The 12869-nt window shown below is 44.0% G+C and overlaps 1 protein-coding gene across 3 annotated transcripts; it reads left to right on the top strand.

The window, feature by feature from the left end:
* Positions 1–4748: 4748 nt before the first annotated feature.
* On the top strand, positions 4749–12375 carry GNG10 (G protein subunit gamma 10). 3 transcript variants are annotated; one of them, XM_067040953.1, is made up of 4 exons: positions 5082–5304; positions 7238–7305; positions 10073–10204; positions 11221–12375. In XM_067040953.1, exons 2-4 carry the CDS (start codon positions 7251–7253, stop codon positions 11268–11270), a joined length of 237 nt encoding a protein of 78 aa, XP_066897054.1. In that variant the 5' UTR covers positions 5082–5304; positions 7238–7250; the 3' UTR covers positions 11271–12375. The 3 variants fall into 3 exon arrangements, with proteins under 3 accessions (XP_058928261.1, XP_058928262.1, XP_066897054.1); XM_059072278.2 differs by lacking the exons at positions 5082–5304; positions 7238–7305 and adding an exon at positions 4749–4923; XM_059072279.2 differs by lacking the exons at positions 5082–5304; positions 7238–7305 and adding an exon at positions 4768–4923 and having other exon boundaries at positions 11224–12375.
* The last annotated feature ends 494 nt before the right edge of the window (positions 12376–12869 follow it).

Here is a 12869-nt window from a genome sequence, read left to right as displayed (position 1 = left end):
TTAATATTTAAATAGATATTTGAACCCTTTGCTTTGTGCATAGTATAGAGTGAAAAAGTGATGCTCCTTAGGATTGGAATTGTGTGTCTTAAAGGCAGCTGCCTGCCCCTTGTTGTACCCTGGGGTACAAGGTGAAGCAGCTGAGATGACAGCTCAGGAAAGAAAGAACTTTCAGAGCGAATAGAATAATCTGCTACTCACTAGTTCAAGGCCTGCGTTTACAGAAGGGACACTTCTAGTGAGATACAGAGGCATGCCTGGAATGGCTGCTCAAAAGAACATCAAGTAGCCCTAAGTCACACTGCCTCTCAAAGTCTCAAGCAGCCTGTAAAAATCTCTCCAGAGAAGCTGAATCCACACACCTGTTGGTGAATCTTTCACTCCTGAGTCATTAAGTTCTAAAAATAATGCAATGGGTAGAAGGAAGTGAAATGATTTTTTCTGGTACATCATACTGTGTCACATTAAATATAGTTGTTAATGTGTTTCCCTGTTTCCTTTTTAGAAGACTGAAGGTAACAGAAACACCTTCCCATTTTATCATTATTTTTATGGAGAAGAGTCATTTAAAGCTGCTTTTCTGGAAAAATAACCTACTGTTAGTAAAAGGGTGACAAAATACATGTCAAGAATGAAGAATTACAGATCACAACAGGGAAACAAATGAAATGTTTGTTTTTACAAGGACACTGACATTTCTCAAAAGTACTGAGACTCTTAGAAACAGTGGAAATTTATAAGTTTTTATCTTAACCAAGAAAAAAATGTGTAACAGATTATCTAAAATAATATACTGGTGATCTGTGCGTTTTAGCTGGGGTGAGGAGGAAAGGATACTCTGTCCCCATGCCTCACCTTTCAGAGCTCTGGAAATAACTGCATCTGTGGGGACAGACTCTAGTCCTCCAGGTGAGCAGTGACTTCTCTTAAAAGCTAAAATGGAAGTTCTTTTCCTCCCACTTTGCGTGATACTAGGCAAGTCACTTTTCTTAGTGGGCCTTAGTTTCCTCGTCTCTAAAATTGGGAATGGACTACCTCATCTGAAGGTCTCTTTCCACTCTGAAGTTCCACGATGCAAAAATAATGGATGAGAAGACATTTTGGTGACGTATAAAGCAAAGCACAGATGGTCAGCCCTCTGTTACAAGTGGCACCTAGCCTGCCTGTCCATGGATCACTGCAGGAGGCTGGATGCTAAAACCTGGCTGTTTCTTTCAAAGGCAGACCACTTCTCTCCAAGAAAAGCACAATCAATCATACAGCAGCAAGCAGGGTGGTGGGTGTGATCGGGCATGAAGGGGGGAGATGGGGCACACTCCTAGACCTTTTCTGCTACCTCATGGCTGACACACAAGTATCACCTTGGGTGTTCCCTCACCATGGGCAACCGCAAAGCCCCCTTTTCTAACTAGAGATCATTTCATTTCTTCAGCTACCATTAGGTTGTGCAGATGTCTCCCACATCAGCATTTGCCACTAAACATTTTCAGCAACCTAGAGGCACGAAGCAGTACAGTTGAAGACTTACTTTCTCCTAAGCCAAACTCATCCTTATTCTTCGCTCCTACCTTCAAACCTAGTCCTGTTTCCTAATTTCTGTTTCAGGCATCAGATCTCACCTATTCTCTGCTTCAGAAGCCTCTGCCCACTTTCCTTTGCATTTCACAACTACAATGAATTCCTACTGATTTAGTCTCTTGAATTTGTTCTCCATCCCACCTTCACAGTGCTCTCTAGGGCCTCAATCCCGCCACTCCACCAAAAAGACAAAACTACTACTGAAGTCATCTTGTCTCCCCAGCTTCAGTTCATTTTCTATCCTCATCCCAGATTAATATTCCTAAAATGTCTTACCATGTGGCTACCCTGCTGTTTCCCACAAACTCGTTTCTTATGAGGTTTTCTGTGACTTTTCTGTTACTCACTAGAGCCTTCTTTTATTCATTAACTAATTCATTCCACGTGTGCACGGCCTCCTGTTCTCCCTGCTTTCCCCCTTCCTTTCTGCCATCTGCAGGACACATGTTTCCAAGGTCTAGGTCTCACCATCTAAGATGAGCTTTTCCTGATCCTTCCAGTCTATATCTTTGCTCTGAGTTCTTTGCCTCATCTTTCTGACACACAACTTTTCTATTCTGTCACCAATTTAGTCACGTTTCTAACGTGTACTTCCATGTTTTGACAAGAATATACGTTCTTTGTGGTGAGGGAGCCCACGGGAGAGGGCTTTAAAATTTGCAAATCTGCTCTTGTCATGAGATAAGAAAAACTCTTTAACACCTCAAAGATTGAACACATAGCTCACAAAAGGAATAGAAGAAATGTTCAGCCTCAACAGTTAAGACATCTAAAAGCTTAAGACACCACTTTTCATCTATTAGATTTTTAGAGATAAAGAACCACAATACAGAACTGTGAGGGTGCAGAGAAACAGGCAGCTTTCTGGTGGGAATAGCAATTGCTACCACCTTCTGGAGGATAAAGAAGGGAAACGTTTTTAAAACTGTTTTATATTCTTTGATCCACTAATTCCACTTTTAGGAATGCATCATAAGGAAATAAAAAACATACACAAAGCTGTATGTTTAAGGTGGCCACCACAGTGTTAAATAATAAGGCAATAGGTAAATAAATTATGACCCAGTTGTACAATGGAATATCATGCAGTCATCAAAAATAATACTTGAAGAGCAGATCTTTTTTTTGACTCCCCCTGGCCCCCTTCTAGTATCAGCATCCTGGTTTTCCTTTAGGGAACTGATCTTCCCCTTTCAGTCCATATGGTTTGGGTGGGTGTCTTAGTTTGGGTTCCCCAGAAAAACACACTCTGAGATGGAGATTTTCATGCAGAAAGTCTGCTGGGGAGTGTCAAGATCAACACCTGAAGGGCGGTCCAGGAACTGGGGATTAGGCAGAGGCAGGAACTGAACTGTGAGGCAGCTGCCATAAAGGCCTCAGATGACCCCAGGGGGAGCTCTGAGCTGCCATCATCCTTCACTGCTGTGCCAGCTTGAGGCAAGGGGGTTGGGGTGCAGATCTTATGTATCCCACACATCCATCACTGGATGAGAGATGACCCTGGGAGGGGTGGCTCTCGGGCTAAGGGCAGTTTCCAGAAGGACTCAGCTGGGAGGCATCAGCTGCTGCTACTCCCGGCAGGTGGGGCAATGAATGCCTTGGTCCTAAATGGGAAGTTGGGTGGCACACCACAGGGCCCACTAGAGGTGGGGCTGACCCCAGCCCGCATCCTGCTCTCGGCCAGGGGCAGCTAATCCGGGCATTCCAACAACACACAAACCCTTGCCTTCAAATAGACTGGTTCAGGGGTGGACACATGACTCAATAAGGTCAGTGAGGTCCATTATGGGGATTTTTGCTGCAGCTATTAGAAAGACATAGGCTGGGGCAATAAAAGCATGAAACTTTCCTTCGCAGCACTAGAGGGAGTCTATTTACCATTGGAAAAAACAAGGCCAACACTCAGAAAAAGCAGAGCCAAGAGATGGAGAATGAGAGCCCTACAGCTATTATTTGGGCAATTAAACCCATTACTTTAAAGTCCTTGGGCTTTTCAGTTACACAAGCCAGTGTATTACCTTTTTGCATTACTCAGTTTAAGTGGGTTCTAACAAATACAATGGCGCACAAGAATAATAAGGAAATATTCATAATGCATTAAGCGAAAAACAAAATCAACAAAAAACACACGTTTGGGTCTTCCCTGGTGGCTCAGTGCTTAAGAATCTGCCTGCCAATGCAGGGGACACGGGTTCGAGACCTGCTCCGGGAAGATTCCACATGCCGCGGAGCAACTAAGCCTGTGTGCCACAACTACTGAGCCTGTGCTCTAGAGCCGGTGAGCTGCAACTACTGAGCCCAAGTGCCACAACTACTGAAGCCCACACGCCTAGAGCCTGTGATCCGCAACAAAGGCAAGCCACAGCAACGAGAAGCCCACGCACCGCAATGAAGAGTAGCAATCACTCTCTGCTACTAGAGAAAGCCCTCGTGCAACAACGAAGACCCAACGCAGCCAAAAATAAATAATAAAATAAAATAAATTAATTTAGAAAAACCACACATTTCACATATAGTAATGATGCCACTTTTGTGAAACAAACTAATGTCCACCATTAAAAAAATGCAGCACAACAGAAACAATGGTTACAGTTGAACGGCGAGACGGGAGTGAGGGGGGCTGAATTTAATTTTCTCCTGTATGTTCTGCAGAGATGTCAGGGTCTGCGATTTTCCTCTGCTTACTTTACTGACTCTGCCGGGTCAACCGCTAGGATTCCCCTCACAAAGTCACAGGCTAACGCAGAAACCTGTTTCTGTTGCATGGACACCCCATCGACCGTCCTCACCTACCCGAGGATAACTCCCTGGCAGGGCTTCGAAGCCTTCACACGTGGCCCCTCATTTCTGCCACTCGCTCCACGCCTTGCTCCATCCACACGCAGTCACAGTTCCGAGTCTCCAGGAGAGCCTCTTCACCTTTTCCATCCCCCACACCCACTCCTGCTCCTCCTAGAAGCTTCGATGTGCAGGTGGGCGCCCTGTGTAGGCCCCGCGACGCGGCTCGGGGGACAGGGGTAGACGCAGGCGTCCTCCCTGCTTAGAACGCAGAGTTAGGTGTCAGTCAGCTCGGGACCCCAAGGTGTCGCTTACCTGTTGCGTCTGCCACTGAGGGGGGCGGCTGCCGGGAGAGGCCGGGAGCAGCCGGCGGGAGGTGGGGCAGGCGCAGCGGCTTCCCCGCCCCGGGGCGGTGCCGGGCCTCGGGGCCTCGCGTCTCCGCCCGCCCACCGGCTCGCTCACTCGCTGAGGGCCCGGGCCGCCGCCATGTCTTCCGGGGCCAGCGTAAGCGCCCTGCAGCGCCTGGTGGAGCAGCTCAAGTTGGAGGCCGGCGTGGAGAGGATCAAGGTGAGGCCCGCGCCGGCGCCTGGCCTCGGGGTGCGGAAACCGCCCGGCCGTCCGCGGGCCTGGGAGGAGGAGGCCGCGCCCGGGCGGACAGCTGCGGGGCCGGCTAGAGCGCGAGCCGGTTGGCCGGACGCGGGGGGCGGTCCCTGAGGACGGCGCCCGACGAGGCTCGCGGCTCGGCCTCGGGCGGTGGGAGTCCGCGCAGGGCCGGGCCCGGATCCCGGCACCCGGGAGAAACGCACCTGTCCCCGCGAGGGCGGTCCGGGACCGAGAGCCCCGGCGCGGTCACGTTTCAGTGATGGGGACAATGACTCGGGGTGCCCGACGGACACGAGGACACCAGGAATGCGGGCGACGTGCTGGTGGCCCCCCCGGACTTGGCTGGTGCGGTAGGATGGGGTCCAGAGCTGCGGAGGAGACTGAATGGATGGGCCTCGGTGATGGGTTGATAGGATGAGGCGGGAGGAGGGCGCTGCTCGGGTTTCTGGCCTGGTGACAGGATGGATGGCGTTGCCATTCGCTACGGTAGGGAGGAGAGATGATGCGTAAGTTTCGGATACGTGGACTTTGAGGGGATGCCCGGGAGGTGTTTGACTACCTGGGCCGAAGCTCAGAGAACGAGGCTGAAAGAACGTATGGGAGTGAAAACTGTAGGAAGTGACCAGAGCGTGGAACCCAGGGACCCGCCGAAAGAGATGGCCGCGAGAAGGGAAGCAAGGGAAAGCAAGGGTACTGAAGCGAGGAAGGAGGGTTTTTCACAATTCTGGGGCTTAGTCAACGTGTCCAATGTTTAGTCAATTGATTAAAAAGCATCTGATGTGTAATTGTGTTTACCAACTAGTATATAGCATTATTTGTAGAATGTGTGTGTGAATGAATGGACACTGCTGCGATAGTCTGTGGACCTCAATAGTGCCTTTTCTTTGTACCAGGCCCTATTCTAGGTACTGAGAATACGTCGTTCTAGTGGGGAAGATAAACAATAAACACACTAACCAATACATAAAATAATTTCAGAGAGTAATTGATGTAATTGATTGTAAAACAAGGTAGAGAGAGAGCTGTGGAATGTAGAAGAGGTTTCAGTGACACATGTAGTAGTAGATGCTGAATCTAGATTGTAATAGGATAGAAAGACTTTTTTGAAAAAAAATGGTTTTAAAGAGGAAACCTTTTTTTAAGAAATTTAGGAAATGAAAAGCTGTATTTTGAGGTTGAGAGGAAGAAACACTGTCTTTTTAGGTCGGGGGGGAGAAACAAATGGAGAAGGAGAACTGGAGGTAGAGACAGGTAGTCTGTCTAAGGGGGTCTGGGGTTGGAGGGGCACCTTCTGAGACAGGAAGAAAGATATGTGTTAACATAGATGTTTCCAGATAAGGTCTTAAGACCTTGTATGATGACAATTTTCTTTGTGAAATAGGAGGCCAAGTTTTCTTTTAAGGCAGAAAAAAAGGGAACTTATGGTGTCACAAGCGCTGAGGATGAGGGAGAGAGTGCTGTTGGGAATGGGAGAGGACCCCCTAGCAGGCACAATCATAGACACCTTGTGATTCTGAAGACCCAGCTACTGTGAGATTGATTGTCCTACTTTTTTTGTGTGTGTGTCTCCAGCAGTATTTGTCTGCCCAGGAATCTGAGTGCCCAAGGTGAATGGTAGTTGATCCAAGTAGTGGGTTAGTGGGGGAGTTTTGCCAGAAAGATAGAAATGGGAGTGGAGAGCAAGGAATTTGAGGGTCTGGCCGGTAAGAGGCTGAACCCAGGCTGACTGGAGAAGGAACAGAGCCAGCCTCCCTGTGATGGGCCAGACAAAAAAGGAAGAGAGGTTCCCCCTGAGGTCAAAGAGCAGGTGTAGTGAGGAGAAGGGAAGCAGTACCCTGGATGAGCAGGAGAGATTGTGATCAGAAGGCAGGATGTTGGAGTGTGAAATTACAGATGTGGAACAGTTACAGGTGTTGGCTGTAACGACTGCTGTTGAGGAGAAGGTTGTTTGAAGAGAGCTCAGGGAAAGGAAACTAGGGTTGTTGGAAATGTTTAAGATGATGTGGGGACCTGAAGTGGAAAGAAAAACTGTGAGCCAGATGCCTGCCTACCCTGTGAAGTAGCTGGGGAAGGTATTCTTATCTACATTTAAAAAGTAGCTACAGGTGATGAAACTGAGACACAGAGAAGTCAAGTGAATAACTCAAAGTCACACAGATAATAAGCTTATTTGCGGGGTGTCCTCATGGGAGTATGGTTTGGGGTGCTTGGCAGGGCTTTTCTCAGGCAGCACCTTAGGGAGTCACAACCTTCTAGGGTCTGGTTTGACTCATTTCAGGGCTCAGTGACGGATGGGTGTTCTCAGCACACCCAGAGACGTCTTCTCTTTCACAGACTTGCCGACTGGTAAATAAACCAGAATACCAGTTTCTTAGCGTATGATGGAGGGCACCCCTTCCCAGTGCTTCAATGCTCAGTATCCTTCACCCATCCCCTGTAGATAACCAGTCTCATTAATGTCTGGCTCATCATCCCTGTATTTCTTTTTTGCATAGTGACCAAAAATATATATACTTTCTTATTATACTTTCTTATTTCCCCTTCTTTTTTATACAAAAAGTGTCTTATTATGTATTGTTTTTGTAATTTGCTTTTTTAAAAAAGTTTAAAAATATATCCTGGAAATCACTACTATCAGTTCAGATTTCCCTCATTCTTTTCTACAGCTTAGTACACCTTAGTGTAAATGGACAATTTAATCAGTCTCCTATGCATAGGTTTTTAGGTTATTTGTAATAATTCGCAAGCACAATAAACACTAGAAATTTTCATACTGTTGGAAATGTATCCCCAGAGTAAATTCCGAAAGAGGAATTGCTATATCATAAAGTAAACACATGAATAGTTTTGTTAGATATGCCAAATTCCCCTCCATGAGGGTTGTACTACTTGGCATAAAACGTTGAGAGTACTCAGTATCCTTCCAAGGACCCCTTCTTTGCTTTGGAGAAGTCTCTCAGAAGTTGATGGGTCAGCCTGGGCTCAAACCAAGGAAAGTCATATGATTTGGGTAGGGATTATCCCACTTCCATTGGGAGGATATAACTTCTAAGGGTTTGGGCTTGTATTCTCCCAGGCCAGAGTTTCTTTCCCTTGAAAGTTCTAGAGAAATGCTGACCACTTTACTCTTCTCTCATTTGCTTTGCATATCCCTCACCTTAACTTTTTGACCATGTTCTTTAAGCTAGGGTGCAGTTAGTCCCATTTCTCTGGGAGTCCTGGGAGACAGTCTCTTTCCACCCATCATGTGTGGAGTTCACTTGTTCCCTCTGAAGCTGAGATAACAAGCATGAGCATAATTGGTTCCAAATTTCTTTTGAATTAATAACATATATATATATATAAAATCAGTAATTCCAATTATAATTAACATGAAAATATCAGAACTTCTGTTGAGGGAAAGGCAAGCTTAAACATTAGTTTGGCAATATTATATTACATGCTTATATGATATAAAGTAAACTGTTATTACATTAATGAAACTAAAATTCCTAAAGTATTCTAGAAACTAGATAGTAACTGACACTTAAGGAATTGATTTTTTCAGTTATTTGGAAGCTTGGAAAATTAACACAAATTAGTAGTAATACTTGAACAGCAATTGGAACATTTTTGTACAATATGGATGAGATTTTATACAAAACACTTTTTCAGTACAAGAAAAATGGAAAGCAAGGAAAGCCTCCAAGTACAAATATGCATCAAATGGAGGCTAAGAAGAAAGGCAGAGGGCTTCCCTGGTGGCGCAGTGGTTGAGAGTCCGCCTGCTGATGCAGGAGACACGGGTTCGTGCCCTGGTCCGGGAAGATCCCACATGCCGCAGAGCAACTAAGCCCGTGAGCCATGGCCGCTGGGCCTGCGCGTCCGGAGCCTGTGCTCCGCAACGGGAGAGACCACAACAGTGAGAGGCCCGCATACCGCCGCCCGCATACCGCAAAAAAAAAAAAAAAAAAAAAAAAAAAAGAAGAAAGGCAGAATAAAATTGTGTCAATGCTGCCTAATACACTTCTTCAAAACTTAGTGGTTTAAAACAACCTTTATAAACTCGCAATTCTTGGATCAACAGTTTAAGCTGTGCTTAGCTGTATAGTTTTGCTGGTCTTTGCTGGGCTCTCTGTGCATCTGCCATCAAATGGAGGGTTGGCTGATGGCTGGATGATCTAGGATGGCCTCACTTATATGTCTGGAGGTTGGTAGGCAGGTGGCTGGGGTTTGGCTGACTGGTTCTCCTCCACAAGACCTCCAGTAGGCTAGCTTGGGCTCATTTGATGGTGGTCTTATGGTTGCAACCATAGCAAGAGAAGTAGCTGCAAAGGCTTTTGAGGCCTAAGCTTGGAACCTACCCATTATTTCTGCCATTGTTCTGGTCAAAGTAAGTTTCAAGCCCAGCCCAGATTCAAGGGATGGATAAAGACTTTACTTCTTGGTGGTAGGAGCTGCAAAATATTGTGACTGTTTCTGCAGTCTGCCACAAATGATTGCTAACTAGTGTCAGTACTATTCTAAGTGCTTTACGTGCATTAACTCATTTAATTATTACATCAACTCAGGGAGGTAGGCACTGTTACTAAATACATTTCACAGATGAGAAAACAGGTACTGAGAAGTTAAGTAACTTGTCCAGAGACTGCACTCTTAACCAATAAGCTGTTCTGCTTCAAAAACAAGATGGAGGGACCTCGTCACTTGTTTTGAGCAGACCAGATAAGGCTCCATCCAGCCTTGTAAACATTAAAATAGTCTGTTCACATGGCAGACCTGGATATATCAATGCATGCTTTATAAGTGATAATTTGTAAAGGGCACACTAGGATAAGCTATTTCTTTACAAATTCAGTCTCAAAACTAGGATTCTAAATGGATAAAAGATACGGCCTTATCTTTCCTTTGTTGAGTAAGCCACTAAACCAAAAATACCCTAAGTCAAGGTTATAGAAATTGTAACTTTTCCTCTTTGGAGTTCAATTATTAGAACTTTCAGCAAAAAAGACTCTTGGAGGTTGTACAAAGTATGACCTTTGTCAGGTTGTTTGATCATTTTTCAGAGTCTCAAGTGACTGCTGGATGGATCTGGCTGTGAGCAGCGTGTCAAGCTCTTGTCCCTTTGTTTCAGGTCTCTCAGGCGGCGGCAGAGCTTCAACAGTACTGCATGCAGAATGCCTGCAAGGACGCCCTGCTGGTAGGTGTTCCAGCCGGAAGCAACCCCTTTCGGGAGCCCAGATCCTGTGCTTTATTCTGAAGACTGGTGAGTAATGATACACCAGGCCGTCTTGGGGCCATGGCATTATCATGGGGCTTCCCAAAGGACTTGGGCAACTGAGTTTTAAATATCTACTGTTCTTGGGGGAATTAAAATAAACCCACCAAAATGTACAACTTTCCCTGAAGGGTGACTCTAATCTGCCTACTTGTGGAATACATCTAATTAGAAGAGTCTCTATGCTCTTTGCACTAACTCATGAGATGCTAATATCCTTATGTACTTGAGCTTTTGAACTGAGCTGGCCAATAATAATTTCTTGACCTCAATACCATCTTCTCTGTCCTTACACCATCCTGGAGTTGTGATTTGTTGCTTGGTGCTATCAACTGACTTGTTACTCTTGGGACTAAGGACTCCCCAGAGGAGACTTGGTCCTATCACCAGCTGTGATTTCTTTCCTAGAAGCTTTCAGAATGTATTTCTGTGTTTTAATGGAGGAAGAAATGGAGTAACTGGGGAAAGTGACTAGGGTTAAAAGACCCTTAAAAATTTATTCTTGAAATGAAAACACCTCTTTGGTGGCCTGTAATAAATTTCCTGGGTTCTAGTGTGTTGTGTGGGGTCTCATTCACATTTTCACTGTTTTTTTTTGGAGGCGGGGGAGCAGGTCAGGGCATAAATTGTTAGAGTCTTTTGGGGCCAATATATTTCAAATTACATCTTCTAAGGGGTGTTTATACAAGAAGTAATCATCTTAGGTCTTTTTTCATATACTTGAAAAGGAAATTATTCACATTAGCAAGAAGGAAGTAATCATGCGCTCAGATACTATTGTACCTATTAATGGAAAATGTCCACATATTTGGTATTAAAATAATAGTCTTATGCTGGCATAGCATTTTTCTTTTCACAGAGCACTTTCATGGTGTAGTTTGGATTTTCGGGTATTAACATGTTGCTTTCTTCTTTGAGAACCCTAAAGTGACCTATGAAATGATGACTAGTTAATTTTATGTATCAATCTTACTAAGTGAAAGCCTACCAAATTCTCTTTCCAGTAGGGAAGAAGTCCGCTGAGGAATGCTTTCAAGCACCAAGTGATGAATGACTGCCTCTAAATCTCAAGAACACACTTCTCCAGCCAAATGACTTTTAGATATTTCACAGGACCTTTCCTGAGGCCTGGTCCTTTAGCCAAAATTCTATGGAAATTTATGAATTTCTACTCAAGGAAACTGGGTGAAGGAGTAGATTTTAAATAATAATGGCCTGGTTCTTTGTTGAAGTGCTTTATACTTAAACAAAAACCTTACCACCAAATATACCAAAATACACCTCTTTCATTAAGTGAATTACTAGTGCTTCTATACCTGGAATGTTACGTATGTTTTATTTACTAGTTGTTTACATTTGGGGAAGGAAAACAGTATTGTTTGTTAAAAAAATTAAATATTTGTAATTTGTTGTTCCCGACTAAGATTTTTATACCATAACAAAATTTGTTCTTTTCTCATGAATTTATAATTTCTAAATGAAGACAAGCAAGTATAAAATTGGGGGAAGAATGGGCTTTATTAATCAAATGATGTCTTGATTTTTCTAAATGAGAAGATTGTTTTATTTTTAACACTAAATATGGGAGCTGTTTCTTAGCAAACTTGTTTGAAAGGATTAATGTTGTGTTGTGTATTAGATTGCCCCATCCTGTATATGAAGCAGATTTGATCTTTGTCTTCTTAAGTTCCTCTATTTTATAATGGTGGTTTTACTTAAAAAAATGTTTTAAATGTGATCTACAGAATATTGCAAATGATTAAAGAAAAAAGTGGGGCTTCCCTGGTGGCGCAGTGGTTGAGAGTCCACCTGCCGATGGAGGGGACACAGGTTCATGCCCCGGTCCGGGAAGATCCCACATGCCGCAGAGCGGCTGGGCCCGTGAGCCATGGCCGCCGAGCCTGCGCGTCCGGAGCCTATGCTCCGCAACGGGAGAGGCTACAGCAGTGAGAGGCCCGCGTATTGCAAAAAAAAAAAAAAAAAAAAACTAATGTGAAAATATTACAACCTAAATGAATTCTCAGTGTCACAAGTGTTTTACTTTGATGATGTGCCTTTGACTTAATTTGGGACACTTAAAAGAATACTTTATATGTCTGTTATAATCTTTGAAGAGCTTGGAAATAAAATTTCTGCTTAATTTCTGCTAATGACAGCAACATTTTGTGTCTGATTTTGTTTTAAGGCTTCACAGATTTTGTTTGCTTGTAAGATTGAGTGCTGGAAGTGGGAGGTGAAATTTTTGTTTACAAGTCCTCATAGAATTTTGTGAAAAATAGATATATGTATAACATGCAGAAATATCTCAATTACTGGCAACATTTGCTCTTTGAAATAGCTATGTATAAATCCATAAATAAATAAATGAGAATATATTTGAACATAAGTAGTGTTATAGTAGAGAATGTAGAAGTCATAAGATGGAACTTTTTTAACTTCCAGCCACTAAACTTCCAAATCTAAGTGATCTGAATCCCTTCCATTTGATCAAAATTCAGGTGTCCTTTTTCTAACCCTCTATTCTGTGGATCCGTTTCACCTCTGAAATGTCACACTATCAGTTAGCCTTTTTCTCCTTTATCTTCAACTTCTCTACTGCATCCTTTTATCAGCATTTAAACATGTTCCATTCTCCATCTTAACAAAAAGCATT

The sequence above is a fragment of the Kogia breviceps genome, chromosome 8, assembly GCF_026419965.1.
Source record: "Kogia breviceps isolate mKogBre1 chromosome 8, mKogBre1 haplotype 1, whole genome shotgun sequence".
Classification (NCBI taxonomy): domain Eukaryota; kingdom Metazoa; phylum Chordata; class Mammalia; order Artiodactyla; family Physeteridae; genus Kogia; species Kogia breviceps.
This window is presented reverse-complemented; position numbering and strand designations above follow the sequence as displayed.

Excerpts from the sequence above, each read along its gene's own strand:
- GNG10 (XM_067040953.1), top strand. The coding sequence starts at position 7,251 with ATGGGTGTTCTCAGCACACCCAGAGACGTCTTCTCTTTCACAGACTTG. Across the intron at positions 7,306-10,072 it reads TTTCACAGACTTGCCGACTG|GTCTCTCAGGCGGCGGCAGA; the intron begins GTAAATAAACCA and ends CCTTTGTTTCAG. Across the intron at positions 10,205-11,220 it reads GTGCTTTATTCTGAAGACTG|TAGGGAAGAAGTCCGCTGAG; the intron begins GTGAGTAATGAT and ends TTCTCTTTCCAG.